This window comes from Homalodisca vitripennis, chromosome 2 (genome assembly GCF_021130785.1).
Source record: "Homalodisca vitripennis isolate AUS2020 chromosome 2, UT_GWSS_2.1, whole genome shotgun sequence".
Lineage (NCBI taxonomy): Eukaryota > Metazoa > Arthropoda > Insecta > Hemiptera > Cicadellidae > Homalodisca > Homalodisca vitripennis.
In genome coordinates this window covers 88,575,660-88,595,357 of record NC_060208.1, presented here as the reverse complement: position 1 = coordinate 88,595,357, position 19,698 = coordinate 88,575,660, and the positions used below count along the sequence as shown (strand labels likewise).

Genomic DNA, 19,698 nt, shown 5'->3' with positions numbered 1-19,698 from the left:
TACTCGTACACCGGCGTTAGCTTCGTCAGCAGTATTACTCAGTTACATAACACACACTACACATAAGATCAAAACCCGGTAGGTTTACCCGGTCCGCACATTTCAGGCACACAGAAGGTCGTGCATGACCGAGTTACGCTGCTGCTGTCAGTACGTTTAACTGCGTTACTAGCCCAGTGGTGATAAATTGTTTATTTTTCATTTCATTTTCTTTAAGGGTGGCGTTACAAATATAGTGCGGCGTTGTATTTGATAAAAAGTGATAATTCGACCAACCAACTAATAGAAATATCATAGAGTTTGTTTGTTTGAGAAACTGTTCTTGACCATCATCTGATGCTCGTTGCACACTTGACCTTCAGAAAAGGTGTGCGACAGGAAGGCGATATTCAGCAAAAAGCACAGTGATGGTTGTAATTTAAGTGTGTTCTATCTGTAAAGTGATCTTTCCGACGTGTTGCTGACACTGATGACACGGGACACCTCATACTAACATCATTAGACGTTGGTACGAGTAGCTTCAACAAAATGGAAACGTTAACGTGAAAAAGTTGTGTAACAAGGCACAACAAATAAATTGCTAAGCGAAGGTTGCTACTCACAATTCTCAAAACTACAATAAAAATGTTTTACGCAAGCGTTTACATCTTCACGTTTACGAAATACAGTCGACTAAAGCATTCTCATGTGATATGCGTACAATAATTGACCAGACAAAATAAGTTAAAAACGCATCACCTTCACATTTTAAGCTACATTTCATGTCAATGGTTCCGACAACCATTGTAATTCTAGACATGGGGAGCTGACACTAATGAAATTGTTAAGTATTTTAGAGATTCTCGAAAGTTAAACGTCTGTGGTATTAAGATGTCAACCCTTTCTTCTTCATTAATCGCACAATAATGTTGCATGGGCCTTGAACTTACTGTCCGAATCAAGGGGTTTCTTTTGACGAGGGTGTATGTTTAAATAACTCGTGACAAAGTAACCTGCCGGTTTACCATTTTATTCAGCTTAGGAATGGAACTGTCGGTGTAAACAATAATCATTCAGTGTTAGTATTTGTTTACTTTTCAACTTTAATTATAAATGTAATTTAGATCTTGAAAAATATTTAAGAGTTTTATTTAATTTTGGTTCTATAGGCCTTGTCTACGTTTAATATAACAAAATATCTAGCAGTAATTTGTTACACTTACACTTAAAAAAGTACATGAAGTTTTAATTACTGGAAAATGTTATCATAAAATCATTCACTGTCCGTTACATATAGGACTCCTGGTATATACGAGTGCTATACCAACGAATTAATAGAAGCTCTGAATTCTACTCCTACTTTACTATAAATATCCATTAAAAATGTATACGTTACTAGAAACAATTAACGCTCTTACATAAACTGTGCGTTACATATAGGACTCCTGGTATATACGAGTGCTATACCAACGAATTAATAGAAGCTCTGAATTCTACTCCTACTTTACTGTAAATATCCATTAAAAATGTATACGTTACTAGAAACAATTAACGCTCTTACATAAACTGTGCGTTACATATAGGACTCCTGGTATATACGAGTGCTATACCAACGAATTAATAGAAGCTCTGAATTCTACTCCTACTTTACTATAAATATCCATTAAAAATGTATACGTTATTAGAAACAATTAACGCTCTTACATAAACTGTGCGTTACATATAGGACTCCTGGTAGATACGAGTGCTATACCAACGAATTAATAGAAGCTCTGAATTCTACTCCTACTTTACTGTAAATATCCATTAAAAATGTATACGTTATTAGAGACAATTAACGCTCTTACATAAAAGACGAACTCACCTTACAAACTACCGCTCTCTCAAAAACAATTAACACTATCTTAGAGCTTTATACCCCTATAAGGGCAGTATTATTTACATCTGAAAGAGCTTTTTGAAATGTATAGTTGCAAAAATAGTTACATTGCAAATCCACCTGTCCCTCTTTAATTCTAAATAAAAATATCCTAAAATCTTAAAACGTGGCATATAGGTTCCTATTAACATATAGCTATTTATAGGACAAGGAATATAGCTATTGATTTTGTGGTTAAAGGTTAAATGAACGTCCGTCCGTGTGTGTTCGTCTGTGCGATGATTCTTTTCTTTCAGGTCCTTAAATATTCCTATATTTCGGTTTATTCATTGGTATAAAGGTTTATTATTCGTATAGTGCTATATGTTGTTTGGAGTTTGTTTTAAATAGTAATCACAACTAATTAGTATTCAAAAAACGTGGAGTGTCGCGTCTAAGACGCATCAACGATTTTTGGTTCTGTTTTTCTGAGTATCCTACTGTGGATCCGAACTCGGGAAATTATATTTTATAATTTTCTCCGTTATATTTTCCGTTTCTGAGGTCACCGAATCAGGCAATCCTTGGCGCTTTAATATGAATCTATCTAGCACTTGTGATGCAGTTCATTTGGACGAATTAATTTTAGTACAATAAAATACATTAATTCCAATGCTAATAAAAGAAATGTTTTCATTAATCATAATTGAAACATAATATTATGTGTAGAATCTTGGAGCATTGGAAAACGGTTTTTCTTGTAGTATCACTAATATAAAGAATACAACATTTTCCAATATAATATTTTATTTTGTGCAGGCCTTTCTGAATCAAAGATTCCATCATCAGGCACTTCACAAATTATTAAATGTTTACATTTTTGTAATAATAATTTAATTTAATAATAACATATGGTAAACAATTTGGATGTACGGTAAATTAAATGCAGCGACTGTGATAAATTGTACATTGGCCAAACTAAAAGGAACATTAAGACACGATTCAAAGAAACACTTTGCACATAAAAAATATGGAAGAAATGAAAAATCTGCTGTGGCGAATCACTGTATTGAATCTGGACACACCATCTCTAATAAAAATTTACGATTATTAAAAGAAGTTACTAACACAATACATTTAAATGCTTGGGGAAACATTTTACATTAACATAAATCAAGAAAAACTTATCAATAATGAAGACGGACCAATTAAAAATTCAGTTTTACTCTCATCTCAATTTATAAAAAAACTAGCGGGGGCCCGGCGCGCTTTGCTGCGCATTTCAATAATTTTTTGCAAAAGTTGCCCGCGGCTTCGCACGCAATTTCCCGTTGAAAACAGTACACTATATTCACTTATTCTTTTTCTATCAACATTCTAAACATTGCTGAGATAATTGATAGTCGTTCCATCGTGAGCCTCTTGGGCGTTATTATGAAGGTATGTACCATATTTCCTGCCTCCTATCTAGCTGTTACCCACGGCTTCGCACGCAATCTTAGAACCGAAGTCCTTTATATACTTAGTAAATTTTTTTTTTACTAAAATAAATTTTAGATTAAATTAGTTATATCTCCGATGCCACGATTGAGCTTGCTTTGTTGTCTCGATCGAGAGAATATGTACACACGGAGTTTTTGAGAACCATACTTCTGTCAAAAAAAACATACAACTAAGGTTGATTTTATAACATTCTATATTTGTAGCCAACGTAAGATACTTAATTATGATATCTGCATTACTCTTCTGATCAAGCATGAGCATGGTTTATATTAAATAAATATTGCAGTTAAAGGTGTGAATTTTTACGTCAAATTTGAATTGTAATTATCTGGATAGTAAAGTCTATGTTTAACAGTGATTGCAGAAACAGTTTAAACAAATTTGTCGTTTTCTCTTAAGCTTACTCTATGCTTTTAAAACTATAAGTGTAATATATGTTTACAAAGAACAGCTGATTAAAAATTTGAAAAGACGTTAACATATGTTTGCTGCAATGCATTTCCTTATGGTTATTTCTGTAACCAGTGGGGGCGGAATCCCTGAATCGGGAAAGGGATGGGCATAGCTTATAAACCTTCTCCGTGGAAAAATACATATACGTTACAAATTTTTCATCATGATCGGTCCAATAGTTCACGATTCCATAAAGGACAAACATACAACAAACATTCATTTTTATATATATAAGATATTAAAATTAAATTATAATTAAATATTTTTATACTGATGCTAACCGTACAATCCAGAATTGTTTACCACATGTTATTATAAAATTACATTATTATGTACAAAAATGTTAAACATTTAATAATAATTTGTGAAGTGCTTGATGATTGGAATCTTTGATTCAGAAAGGCCTTGCACAAAATAAATATTGTATTGGAAAATGTTGGTATTCCTTAATATTAGTGATACTACAATAATATTATGTACTAAAACATTTATCGATAATTGACCATCGTATTCTTACTGTTTATCTTAGTCAAATGTTGGACTCCTGGCCTAAAATCTGCTGAAATACAAGAACATTTATTGTACCATGGAGGTTTGATAGAATCAAAGATATTTTGACTGACCTACGCCTCTAAGTCTTGAAAGTTTTAATATCAGGGTTGGTGATGTGAATATAATATAATTTAAATTGTATAATTTATCAAAAGAATTTCATACGGAGCTTATTTGAAACCTCTTAAGGAGTGTGAAAAATGTTTCAGTTACTTTTAGGTTAACAAAATAATAACTGAGCTATGATCTTTTTAAAATTTCTGTAACCTTTTCCCACAACTATGTATAATTACAGCAGTGTTATCCAGTTTACGTATGTACCAAAAACTCAAAGGTCTTCGCAAAATTAGTTAAAACTCGATAACATATTTTTACTTTAACAGGCAAACAATAAATTAACCGTAAAAAACTTTCGATCTACGATAAGAAAGATCCGTCCATCTAATGTTTCATAAAATATTAACGTGTTACTTCCTGTTATAACTTGGCGTAGTGATTCCAGAAAGACGATATGAACTCGTATTTTATCTCTGAATAGCTCTCTCTATCTGTTAGTGGATAAAATGTGCTCCATTAACCCATTCACTCGTTGATTTAATCCTGCACTTAACGTTTAGTACAATGAAAATCACTTCAATTTATCATAAAGTACCACAAAAATGAATTATGCAGTACTTGAAATTATCTGAAGTAGTTATACGTTTGTACGTCTTTAAGCGGCGGATTACATATAAGCTAAATGTATTAACATCCATCACAAAGCACATAATCGTCAGAAGATTGTAGAATATGTTATGATGAATTTAAGCCATATCTTCTTTCAAACCAATTATGAATACTAATCGAAATTTGATGATTTTTACTTATAAATCAGGAATTTTGTTCAATTGGTGAAATTTCCCGAGTTCCGTGATCTCTTGTACTCAAAGGCTAACCAATAGCAAAGAGCGATACTTTATATTTGTAATATGTACAGCTGTTTCTTGTATGACATTGGGCTGTAAAAATATTTTGAAATAGGAAAATCACACTGTTCTTTTGTATAAAACCCACGCAAAGAATGTCTCATTTAATTAAATAAATCGTTAGAGTTGTGTGTATGATACCAATTGTTTCACTGACAGGCTCTCTGAAATGCCTCAACAGAGAATTCTTGTGTGGACGATTGACTTGGAATCTCTTTACTAAATATTCCTCAAGATGGTGGAATAAGGAGCATATTCTTTATTTAAGATTAAAGATCTAGAATGTACAACCTGCTTTTTGTTTACAATGTTAACTTATATCCTAATGACGAGTAATATTTAGATCCATCAACAAAAAATACTTACAAGTAAAAAGGATTGCGTTTTATGTTGTTCACTATTTATAGTTTTCGTATCTTTGCAAATTTTAAAATTTAAATAACCCAGAACGAGTAAACAAATAAACGTTGGTTACAAATACTGAATATTAAATATTTGATAGCAAGAATATTGACACCAAAAACTTTGTATTGAGAACATAAGTCTATAAAGGGAGATATGAGGAAACCACTGCACATAAACATGGTTACATTATCTTTAATGTATCGATCACCACGCTTCTCTGGAAGCCTGGTAAGAGCAAGTGTATTCAGTTTAATTTACTAACTCTGTAAACCAAATGGTTCTATACCGTATATTACTGTAGCAGATTGCTCACATATATCTTTATAACAAACTATATTTAGAGTTTGTGTCATTAATAAATAGTAAGTTTGTTGTTGTATATTCTTAGTGTCATTAATTTTAATAATTTTTGTCTTTCATTTCGATTATTAAGTTATAAATTTTATATTTAAAAATGGCAGAATATTTTTTTATCACCAACTCACAGTGGTTTCTATAATGTTATAAATATAAATAATTATTTCTTCTCACCATGAAGAAATAGGTAGATCGTATGACAGTTGGAGTATTAATACGGTCTATTTTAGAAATATAGGATTTCAACTATAAGGAATTGTTGACGAATTAAATAATTTTTTGTCTATGCTCCATACTCAAAAGAGCTGTGAATTCAAGGTTTGAACGGCTGCCACATCAGGAAGAAATAGCGTACCAAGCTGGCCAATAAACTTAACTAGGCGTTTATAAAATCAATTTTTGTACACAGTTTGAATTAGTTTCAGCATTTATTTCCCCAGTTTTTGTGACCGAGAGATTCTTTTGGGGAAACGATATCTCGAATAGTGTTCGAGTACCAAAAGTGGCCATAATAAAAAATAATAAAATGTTAGATGTATTACAAATATCTTTTTACTTTCTCTCTATGCCCATAAATAACAGTATCGTGTATTTTTCAAGTTTAAATGTACCATGCGGCCTAATGAAAAGTGAACTTAGCGAGATTTGTGTATAGGATTAATTATATTGTACCAAGTTTGTATCATAAGTGCTACCATGATGACTATATAATACAACTCTGGCAATCTAAGTAGAATTTTTCAATGTTCACTAACATATTTTAGAAGTATAATCCAAAAATGAAAAGACGAAAATAAAAGTCATACTTATTTTTGTAAATTTTACAGGTTATAAATCTCAATATATGTATGATTCCTATACCAATCAGTATTAGAAACTGAATTATAAGTAGCAAACCGGAGTTGGAGAGCAGGGGTGTAGTCTTGTTTAATTATAACTGTTATCTTTGCACATTTCATAGAAATTCAAACAAATTACAAAGACAACATGTAACAGGCCAATGTATATTCAAAGAACTGCAATAAATGTGAACAAATAGCCAACAGCTGAGATGCGCTGAGAGGAAGGGGGAGGCCATAAAGTTATCTTCAGACTTGCAGGAATGTTATCAGACCCAACACAAATATTGTTTCTGGAATGAAACCAACTGTTTCCAAATGGACCACATTCAAATAGCACATTCACACTTTCTTCTGAAAGACTTTATTGTGATCCATAAATAAATAAAATACTTGAATCCTAGAACCTTTATGTTACTATAAGGTCTGCGTGTGAGTGAAAAATAAATCAATGTGGAAGGCTAAGTACTTTATATATAATACTAATAATGCAGATTAAATACATACTAATATTCGCAGCAAATATTTATGTACACGTAATTTATTAATAAATATATTTTGAATATTTTTACTCTGTGAATATAAAAATATCATTACTTAATATCATAATAACATAACGTAGCATAATATTTTTTATATTTCGCAATAAATTTTACTGTATTATCTTTTTATAACGTATATTTCGCTTTAATGAAATACCGTGATGAATTGTTGAATTGAATTGTTTACCCATATAAGCCTTTCGGATCATTTTGATTCTGTTAACAGTAAGTTGCTGTTCATAAAGATAACAGTTATAATTAAACAAGACAAATAACCCCTGCTCTCCAACTCTAAGTTTGCTACATACAATCTCATTTTTTAATACTGAATGGTATGGAATCATACATATAGAGAGATTTATAACCTGTAAAATTTACAAAAATAAGTATGTTTTTTATTTGGTATTTTCATTTTTGGACTATACTTCTAAAATATGTTAGTAAATACGTTATCATCCCTAGTTCTTCGTGTTTGGCAGATCGTGAGATTTAGATTTATGAAAGTTAATGATAAGTCTCAGATATTGAGGTAATGTACTGCCATGTCAATTACCCTTATGTAATCGTTGAAAACATAAAAGTAATTTATAGAAGCCTCTCTGAAAATTTGTCTATCGCAATTTGATGGTCAATTCTAGTACATAATTGTAGTAAGCACCAGTGAAACACTAATGAAGTTTGTTGACTTGTAGGTATCTGCGGTTTTTTAAACACTCGCACAACCAAAGTAAGCGCATCTTTTCTGTGCTCAGGCCTACTACTATTAACCTTACAATAAATCCGTTTTCAAATGACATTGTCGAAAAGGATAATTTTTAATAGAGCAATTCCATAAATATATAACAAGTTATTAATAGTTAACAAGTATTAGGAGTTCTCCTACTAATTTGTGACACATGAAATGGGCGGACTTAGTGAGAAATATTAATAATGCTTTTCTTTAAAATTTTTGAATACAGTTGCCTCTTCTTTCCAATTCTACCAAAACTCGTTTGACTTGCCAATTTGAAGGCCAAGGATTCACTGAACAACATGTACACTCGCTGAAAAATGGCTTGAGTAACAGGATGATTAATGATTGAAAACGAAGTGTTCACAGGACGATATGACAGAAGGCCACAACCAGTCTCAGGACCATTTATCCTTGTAGCTGATAGACAGATCTGTTGACCCTCTACTTGAGACTTGTTAGTATAACGAGTGGAGTAGCAGTCCAGAGTTGACTTCTTGCTCGAATTGATACTGATTGGTCTGTAGTAGGCAGCTGCAGTTCGGTTACTTTTATGTGAGCCGACGAGATAACACGCTGTACGAAGAGTAAAAGATGATAGATTTTTTATTAATTATTTAAAGCATTTAATTATACAAAAGTATTTGAGTGTATTGAACCAAGTGACATTTTCTGCTTTGTATCCTTGGTGGAAGTAAGTTGGTTTTAATGGAAAAGACATTTTTTGTATATTTCCACATAAAATTTATTAAAATATATAAAATTTTATTACATATTTTTGTTTATGGAACGAGTGTATGTACAAACTTTGCTAAACCGAGAGTAAGTAGAAATCATTTGCACTAAGGTAGAGTCCTCTCTCATTATAGAATCATTATCTTCAAAGGCAGCATACCGCATTGCTTTTGTCTGTAATTAACTTTCAGGCCTTTTAACCAAACAGATATTTTCTCATGAACTCTCACTTAATTATCAAATACAGTTAATTATCAACAGAATAATGGTTTGCAATTATAGTGTTATCAATGTCTACAAATAATAATATTTTGTAAAGAGATTTTCCTAATAACCAGCAGCGAGCAGACGATCGGCCGCTTGGTATCACTTGCACCTTTAATTTTCTTTGTTTTGAGTTACATTTTCGAGATAGATTAATAAAATAAATCAAAATTTACTAAACCTCTAAAAATATTACTTTGCAGCAGTTCTATACTACCCAAGTATTAATTGGAAAGTATAGAAAGAAATTGAAAATCTGTCGCACGACACTGAGTTTCGGGATTTTGTAGCAGAGGGTGTAAGAAGGGGGGAGGCATAAAGGTAAGATTACGATTAAAAATATATCCAGAAGCAGTTTAACGCAAACATTGTAAATTTAAAGTGTATAAATTAAATTTGAAACAAAGTCTTACAGTTTTATGCTGCTTAAAAAGGATTACAAAAATATATAAGGTGTAGAATATTATTATTTTAAACTTTATTATAAAAAGCCAGAAAGAAGCTTTACAGAGTTGTAGTTCTCTCGCTTAAAGTTATTTTGTAACGACCGATTTATTAAGTAAACATACTTTCCACGAATAGAAAATAGTTTTTCGTAGACTTTCTTAGTTTTGATTACAATTGGCTCAAACCGAAACTCATCCAAGCTAGGTAAAAATACTTTGCCTATACCAAATTTAGTTTGGATCTATACAAAATTACGGCAGTCATCGTGTTCATTATCTCACGTTATATAAATACGAGTATATATTGCATAAATCCATAAGTGTATAAAATAAATAAATACAAATAAATGTATATATTGATTATAGTGATTTATAAGAACTATTCCGAAAAATCCAACATTAGGGTCATTGCAAGAGGTGGATTTCTTTGAAAACTACCTAAATTATTCGATATTTTTTATAAACTAAAGAAGCACAACGTATTAATTAAGTATTTAAGAAAAAACAAAAAAGTAAGGAGGTACGAAATTATCGCTTTTCAAACAGATTTCTAATAACGCGAAAATTCTGCCACTTGGTTTAATAACAAAAGAAACATAAATGTAATCACTAGTTTAACTATAAGACCATGCGAAATTAGAGATTAATGGAGCACTGGAGAAACTGCATCAGCAGTTAATTGCTTGGGCTGGGTGTGAGAGGGATTCGATTTGCAGTTAAATTCTTATACTCCTCATCCTGTGGTCGTGAGCAATTTTATTTTAAAACAAGATGAAATGAGCCATGCTCTATATTATGACGTTGATACCTACACGGATATGACTACGAAACTAATTTCTACAGTTATATAACTAAAGCAGACTGTTTATTTAATATCTTAAAAACAGCTATATTTTCGAAAGTTCAAGTCTATTTTGCGTTCTATAAATTGAAAATCAAATATTTCTAAAATTATTTGTTATACATTTATATAAAGTAAAGGTTTTTACCTATTTAAAAACGTTTTACAAATTCGGAATTGATTGGAAATACAGGAAAATAAAGTTTATAAATTAAATGTTGGGCGTTTGTACGTATTTAAGAATACAAATCAATCAATTTAATCATTTTTCCTTTATTATGAAGCTAAATAGCAAAATTAACACGCTATTAGAAGCCAATAAAAAATAAAAAACAATATTGTTACTGAATTCTAATCTTGAAACCATATGAAATTTTTATTTCAGTGTGTTCCTGTCACAAATTGTCCATCTCATTTATCTATTTTACAAGTAGCTTTTATACAGCTTACAACTTGAGACGCTGAAATGTCGAGTTATGCAATAAGTATGAATGAAGAATGATTAAAGTGGGTTACTAGCTAGGGTCAGCTGGTTCTTTGATACAGATGATAACGGGTAAATCTTACAGTTTAATGAGCATTACGAACCACGAAGATTCTATTGTTTTGTAATGCTGAAATTGAGCAGTATACCAATAGAAAATCCAATTCCTTCACCAATGAAGGACGTTCTGGACTCCTTACGTGATCCACTACATCCAAAGGTTCGGTGCAGATGTCGGGCGACAAGAAGAATTCATACACTCAACATTGGACCATTTTCAAAATCCAGTCTTCCGGTAGTTGAATTACATATCCAGTGTGTTTTTGTTCCTGACAATCTATGAAAAAACGCGTACAAGAGTAGTATTCATTATATTGTTATAATGCACTTATTATAATGTTTGGTTACATTATTATGGAATAACTAAGTATTCCTATGCAGTACGTAGCAATTCGAACAACAAACAGTGCAAAATACAAAATAGTACCAAGTAGCAACTGCATGGTACGAACAACTACATAGTACTAAATAGTCAACACAATTTTTACGCTAATAAAAATATTTCTCTATAAATGAGACTATTTGAAAATTAATTTAAACGCAACCATAAAATGAAGGATTCTAACAGCTATTAGACTTATGACCTAATAGCCAAATAATTTATAAGTAGCAGATATGTTTTCTTTACGCTGTATGGTAATGGACTACTTTCCAATACAACTGATATCTGCGATATTCATTGTTTCCCTCATAGCTAAGTCAGCTGATTTGCCTCTCCCAAAAATTACTTTCCCTATGTAAACAGTCTTTCCCCACTGCAATAATCTCTTTGCATGTATAAAATATTGTGATTCCGTCATTTGTTTTGACAGCCCTATTTTCAAAGAGATTATTTAAAAACCAAAATGAATAATAAAATAGTGTTACGTTTCCTTATAAAAGAACAATCAATTATTAGATTATGATATGTCTATGTAGTGTGATTTTTTTGCACCATGATGAAAAGTATCGTTTAATATTCGTCTCAAAGTTCTATTGGGGGTTTAATATAATCTTTCATGCTCGGCTTCGCCTCGCGCTTAATTATATTCTCGCTCTGCAATACATTACTTTTGAAACCAGTAATTTGCTATTAACGGAAATTTAAATAGCTTGTTAAAAGGTTAAATTCCATCGAGGAATCTTCTTTAAGTAATTGAACATAATTTTACTCGTTACATGCCATTCAACATTTGGATTTTTTAATTTGGATATTACATTTTTTAGTAAATGTTGCTGTTAAATTTCACAATTACAACACATTATATAAATGATAAACGAAATAATTTTTAGTAATTGCAAGCCTAACCAATATTTAAGTTTTTATGTGAAAGGGTAAGTATACCCATTTCCTTTCCTTGAGAAGATTTTTGTCATATACACAGTAAATAACCATTTCATACCTATATTTTAGTAACACGAAATATATAATCAAAATTTCATTCCTAAAATTAACAGACCGAATTTTCTTTGTAGAGTAGGCTACTATATGCATAGAATTTTCTTTTCACTCTGAAGATGGTATAATGCCAAATCACGTGTCGGGTATTGTTAAATACATGTTTAAAATCCATGGTTTCAGTTTATTATTTATACTCACAATAACAACAGAAATTTGCTACACTTTTTAATAATATTATGAATATATGTGTGCTTATATGTTTGTACTCACTTGTAATCAAGAAGATACTTAGAGAACAATTAGATGTTGTCTTTTATTAATTATTAAAGAAAGTAGTATTTTAAATTGAAACATTAAGTTACAAGACGTCAATATAAGTAACATAAATATGCGTACCAATCATTATACGTTCTTTAGACAGCATTCTGTTATCTACAGGTAAATATCACTGTAATTTGAAATGCGAAGGTGAAGGTTGATATAGGTGAAAGTTATGAATGAAATAATAGTAGTAATGAATGAAAGTGGACTCACCATGGTCGCCGTTGGACGCACGCGCGCTCCGCACCTCGCCAATTGTCGCACAACTGTGCGCGTCCTTCGTCCCCTCCTCTACCTGTTACCCCCCCCCCCCATCAACACTTTATGCCTGTTGAATAAACTGCTCGGTCCCGGCCGGGTCCGAGGACAATTGTATTTGATTTATTATTCGCCGATTTCCCTGACTAACTAAGAAAAAAATTATACCTATTCATGTTCCTTGGGGTACTCCAATTGCAGGACATATCTACCGCAAGAAGTTGGTGTCAGATTAATCAACAGGCTCCCCGAAGAAATCAAAATTTCCAATAATTAAAATCAATTTAAAACGCGTCTCAAACTTCTTTCAGTGTCCAAGGCTTTCTACTCTGTTGATGAATTCATGATAAGCCGCTGGGATATTTCTGAGGCCAATGCTATTATATCTTGAATGATTGTATGAATTGTGAGTATGAAGTTGTGTGAATGATAATATGAAATCGTGTATATTGACTTAAACTATTGACGATTGCGGTACGATGTAAAAATTGTTAAAATAATGCAATAAAGAGACTATTATTATTATTATTATTATTATGACTGCAATATTTAATAAAGTCTATGATCCGAGAGCAAATTTGCATCGCATAAGCACATAACCAGGTTTTCTTGAAATCAATAGAGACACAAAAAAATTAAATTAACCCAACAGCCACGCTAGTTTGGCGGAGATCGAAATGAGAAGGGTCGGAAGGGTTAAAAATATGAAACAATAAGTTTTTTCAGAAATAACCTTTTTCTTATCAAGCCACACATAAAACCCACTGTCAGACACATATAAATGTTGATATATCACCATCAGACAACTATATAAAGTTTCTGAGTCGCTACTTTCAGGTCTGTAGGTCTATATGGTGTGTTGGTACTGATTTCACATTTATTTAAGTGTCTTACGGTTGGCTTCAAATGTGTCAAATATGGAAAAATGTGATCTGAGAAATTATTTTTTCAAATTTTAACTTTTTTGTCATCCTCCCATTTCGACACCCACCAGAGCTAGCGAGGCTGATGATCGATTTCTTTCGTAGGGGACAATTCTCTATCTAGGAAAACTGGGCTATGTCCCTAAGCAATGCAAATTGTATATCGGCTAGACTATTGCCAACATGTAATACAAACAGATATGTATACAATTAGAAAATTATTATTTTGTAACATTAAATTATAATACACAGAACATGATGTTTTAAATTCCAATATATATCTCAACCGAATAATTTGAAGAATATAACAATGTTTATGAATTCTTAATAAACTTTACTACTTATACTCTTGTAAATATACTCGCTGTAAATAAAATTTGTATACATTTTATGCGATCCGAAGTTTGTTTATGGGTTGTTACAAATGGTACTAACACTAGTTTATTAATTCAACTTATTTTTATTAGGTAGTGTTCCAACACTAAAATCTCAAAGTTATTTTAAGTTCCAATATATAAAGCAAGTTTAATTAATTTTGTGCGAAGACAGCAACTCATATACTTATCTTGAATGCTATATAACTTAGATAATAATTTATTAGTTACATGTTTGTTGTTGGAATACTGTAGTGAAGCTGTAGACCAGAGTTATTGTACATACCATTATTGTGTATTTAATATAAATAAAAACTAAATTCTATTAAAAGTCATCCATAGCATGCTGTATTTGAATAATAGCAGTTGTCTCACCCGCTTATGTAAAAAAATGGGTATAATTTATATTCTTTCTATTCGTGGGAACAATTTTAGTAGGTCTAGTAATAAGAAGACGAGTAATAAATTTAATCGCGGGTGTAATTAGGGTATCGTACTAATCTAATCAGCTAAAAAAATAAATCAATCACACTTTTCCTCAAAACTAGCCATATCATTCATAAAATATTATACAAATTAGCCAAATATTACCATATAAGTTCATAAACTAATTTTACCACGGCCTTTTGAATTAAACTCAATGTTAAGGACGACTTTCAACCTATTTTTAAATTATCATGAAATAAAAAATTGTGTTCTTTAAATCTTCAAAAGTTACGAGATATTCAGAAGGCTAACAAATATAAGAATCATGTTGCTCTATATTGGTATTATAAAAAGGTAAATAGGCATAAATAAACAATAAATCTATCAAAAAGTGTTAAAAGGTGTATTATTGTATACGATGCCAACCCATACTACTATGGGTTGGCATCGTATACAATAATACACCTTTGCATTGCATTCCCATAGTATAAAAAAGTCCTGGAACTTTTTGATCACACCTCGTATTTATATGAAACGCCTTTCGAGGCTACTTCTCTAATGTAAATAAGCAGTTACATCCCTTTGGTTGTAAATATAGTTAAAACCCTTTTATTACATTTTGTTGTTGACGTCAATAGGCAACAACTTTGAAAATAGTGTAACCAAAAAATCATACTCTATCAACGAAATATTGACTGTAACGGTGAAATAATAATTTAATAATTTAATTTTGTAACTTTACAACTGTAAGCATTTTTAACTTCTTAAGTGTTATGTTTTAAGTGTATACGTTTACATTGTATACATTTTATATATAAGTATTTTATAATCCATATAATCGTTTAATATAAACTGCTTATAATTAATAGAATTTACCACTTAAATGTAAAAAATGTAATACGATCAGTAAGTACCAATAATAATTTTGATGACCCAGTAAACAATGCTGATGCACTTAGATTATAATCTTATAACGTCACTCTACAAGCTAGACTAATGACTCAGACAACGAATTATTCAAAGCTGACGAAATATTAGAGTTTTGTTTCTTGAGGCCACGACAGAAGTGGGTTTGTGTGAAGTTTATCACAAGATAAAACAGTATGATACTTGGTTCATACTTTTTTGTTCGATCATATTTTTTTCTATTTAAGCTTTTATAAGTCGGATATTAGGTTCAGATAGTACAAACCAGTGAAATAATTACTTATTCACGATGCGCTAAATTTTGTCTAGTTACTAAATCTCTGCAGACAGTATTCTAATATATAATGTATAGTATTGAGGGTATTTGGTGACTCACTAAAAATCTTCTGAAAAAGTATCCACTGAAAAATAGGTTATGGCTTGTACATAAGCGCTTGTCATGTGTTAGCGCTTCTATTTTCTGCGTGTATTTTAATTAGTCTTAGAATTAATGCTCAATATGTACTACGAATAATGTTTTACCGGTTAAAAATGGGGGTTATCCCATAGTCTTATGCTAGTTAATATAACGAAAACAGACATAAGTTTTTGTAACTAAGAAAGATATTTTCAGGAACACTTCAAATGGAAATATCATCCATCTCAAATAAATATAAACTTTCATAAATATGGCAGTTCAACAGAGGCATTGATATAGGTTTATGTTCTTTGTTATCCGTTTCTTATTTTATAATATAAACCTTTAAAATGTTTGTGCTTTTTATATTATATGAGATCTCTACCATCGTTTTTATAGCATTGTTAATATTGAAATAATTACCTTGAAATGGTCGCTTTTGATAAGAGGTGTAAAATGATATTTTTAGAATATTAGGAATAAATAAGTCAAATACGCTTACAACTGCAATGATAGGTCTATGCAATGGACCATTATCTTACTGTGCGATTATAAGTTTTAAAATAATATATTAATTATGTTTTGGTTTTTGAATTTTAAACAGGTTTACAACCGTCTATCAGTACAACCGATAGTGATTATATCTCTAACTAGAGTAAAACTACAGGTTATGACTTATGAATAAACTAATCCTACCTGTAAACAGGGGACCTATCACACTAACTTCCCATTAATGTTAGTCCTACAATATTGGGGGTGTCTAGAAAGTATCTAGACAACATAGCTAGTTTTGTTTTCCGCCTGTCTGTGTGTTATTCTAAGACATCATAACTGTAAAACATAAAAAAATATTTTCATGGAGAATGTAAGAACAAAAGGTCATCAATAGGCATACTAGGCCATACAAATCCAAAATGGTGTTAACTACTTTACTATGATAGGGTTATAAATTATTGATGAAATGCATATTTTACATCTTGTAGATTAATTTAAATAGAACTTACGTGGGATTTAAATTGAATTAAAAAAAGGCCCTGATTTAAGAAATAAGGTATTAAACGGTTTAAATTTTTATGAGGTAGTTATTATTTCAATCTCATAGACAGACAGTCAGACAGAAAACCAATAAAAAAATGCAAAGTGTACATTTTTTTATGTTTTGCCATACATAACAAACCATCTAGAAATTTTGATATATTTATATAGAATTTCCAAAGCTGGAAATTTTGATATTTGGGTTTACATAAACAAAGCCTGTAACTTAGCGGGATTTTGAAACTTTATTTATATATTATAATCATATAAAAAGAATAATATGTGGTTTGTTGAATACAATAAGGTTTTGTGTTATACAGGGTGTCCAAAAAGTCCCGGGTCCGTTAAATATTTTTCAAAATATTTTAAAATAGAGCTACAAAACCTTACACAAAGTTACTGGACATAAAAATCTATTTTATCACATATTCAGTGATCCGCTACTTCCTCAGGGGGGCGGCCCGCTAGGAGTCAGAAGAAAATCTTAAATGTAAGCATAGGTTGATAAGCTATTGAAAAAGCATAGCTCTATTTTAAATATTTTGAAAAATATTTAACCGACCCGGGACTTTTTGGACACCCTGTAGAGGTAAGATCGATTAAAAACATCAAACAAAATGGCATAAAAGATCGCATGGTCCTGATTTAGACCTATTAAAAGGACCAAGATTGGAGGCGACCAATCTGTACATTTTTGTTGCAATCAGCACTAAGTCGTAACAGTTTGTGACACAGACTATGAACATTATAAATAGTTGAGGCGTTAATCTTTACTACCGATCACAGATGATGGTTCTCGCATTACGAACGCATTATGCAACCAAACAAAGCACAATAAAATATTTTATGCTGAGAAAAGCAATTATATGCGCTACCTTTACTTGCCCTTGACGGCTACAATTGAGCAAAACATTCTCTAGAGATTATAGAAAATAAGGCACCTTGTAAGTTTATAGGTTGTTAAGTCAGGAATTTCCTATTCTATACTATCATAAAATAAAGTGATTTTTTAAGTATCCGTCTTGAAGAGTAATGTTTTTTACGATTTGTTTTTTTAGTTTTTATTGGGAAAACCCAAAGAACTTTATAAAATGCAACATATTTTTAAATATGTATATTAATAAATGTTTCGAAAGCATTAAAGTTTTATCAAACAAATTTGTTTTTAACTTCAAAATTTTTACAGTGTGTTCAATATTGGTTAGTGCAAAATTTTACAAAGTTATAATTTGTTTTATGTAAATTTAAGCTTGTTAATTAAAATTAAATGAAATTTGAAAGACATGGATTAGAGGGAGTAAAATAAACCAACTTGAAAATAATATAAAAGTAAACAAAATGTAACTACAGCTGTAAACAAATCTGAAATGTTAATATTGATATTTCATTGATAACTTTGATCCAAATAGTTCATGTAGGCGTGTTGTACACATAACTAATAGTTTGGCAACTCTTATTATTCAGAGGAAATACATAATTTAAACACACTCAAAATAATTTGTTTACGTATTTAAGAGTACATAAAATAAAAATATATTTCCGATCACATAATTAAAGGAACAGGACAAAATTAAAATATATAACAATGTATAAGTTCGCAACGTAAAATTACACCTGGACAAAGCATTAAGGATGTATTTTGAAATTAAGGGCGAATAAAAATACAATAAAACTTAGTTGATTAATTATTAAAAACATTGCTTATTTGTGTTGATGACCTATTAAATGAACAATGGTTTAATATTGAATCAACACAAAAGTATTACTTTGAGTAATAAACTAACTGGTAGTAAACCTGCTACTACAAAAGATTAATAGTGCACGACTTGGTCACCTACCATGGTTGCAGACAGTGAGTGCCCTTGGCAGTGTAACGAACGTAGTCTGGTGAGGAAGTACCGACAACTGAGCGTCCAGATGCGATGTGACGATACGCTGCGAGCCGCGGGCGATATACGTATACGCTCCCACCAAGTAGTAAATTTCCCTGATAATATAACCTAACAATTCATAACCTATCGACTTCCACATTGCGTCATATACAACCGCATTTGTTCATTGTGAAACAGTTACTCATGAGTTTTGGCCACTTCCTTTTTGGTTTGAATTTCCTCCTAAAAGTCCTCGGCACAAATAAATTTAGGACGAATTTCCCTTCTCCAAAAAAAGAAATGAAATGGAAATGTGTAAGGGAATAATTCGTATGTTGTCGATCTACAATAATAGTGTCAAGGTTGAACGTAAGCCAGCGGGTCCTCGGGTCAGCGTGGGAGGCTTCGCTATCGCCCCTGGGCGCACATCCTGGGCCAGACAGAAAATCCGTATGATCCGATAGCTACCAGTTTCAAATTTTTACATAGAGTTTGTAGAGGTGGAGTTTAAAAGAAAATGTTAACCCTTCAAGTTAAATTGAAATGTTTCGTCTATACAGACGGAGCACACGGAGATAGAAATCTGTTTCTTTCATGAACTTGTGGGATAGACTGGGCTAAATGCTCATACAATTAAACTTAAAGATAGCGAATTTTAAATTTGTGAATACTTTATAAGGGCAAATACATTGATTAGGTATAAATTGTACTTAATTAATAAATTTATAATAATATTTTCTTGCAAATATTCTCTACACAGGTAGATGTAGAA

General features: G+C 31.2%; 1 protein-coding gene across 1 annotated transcript in view; it reads right to left on the bottom strand.

Annotated features, from left to right (window-relative positions):
- Positions 1-19,007, bottom strand: part of LOC124354338 (neuroglobin-2-like) — a 31,903-nt gene extending 12,896 nt beyond the window's left edge. Inside the window, exon 1 of the mRNA XM_046804709.1 lies at positions 18,894-19,007. Within this exon, the coding sequence (XP_046660665.1) occupies positions 18,894-18,896 (3 nt within the window). The 5' untranslated portion in view covers positions 18,897-19,007. The remainder of the gene's footprint in view (positions 1-18,893) is intronic.
- Positions 19,008-19,698: the final 691 nt, after the last annotated feature.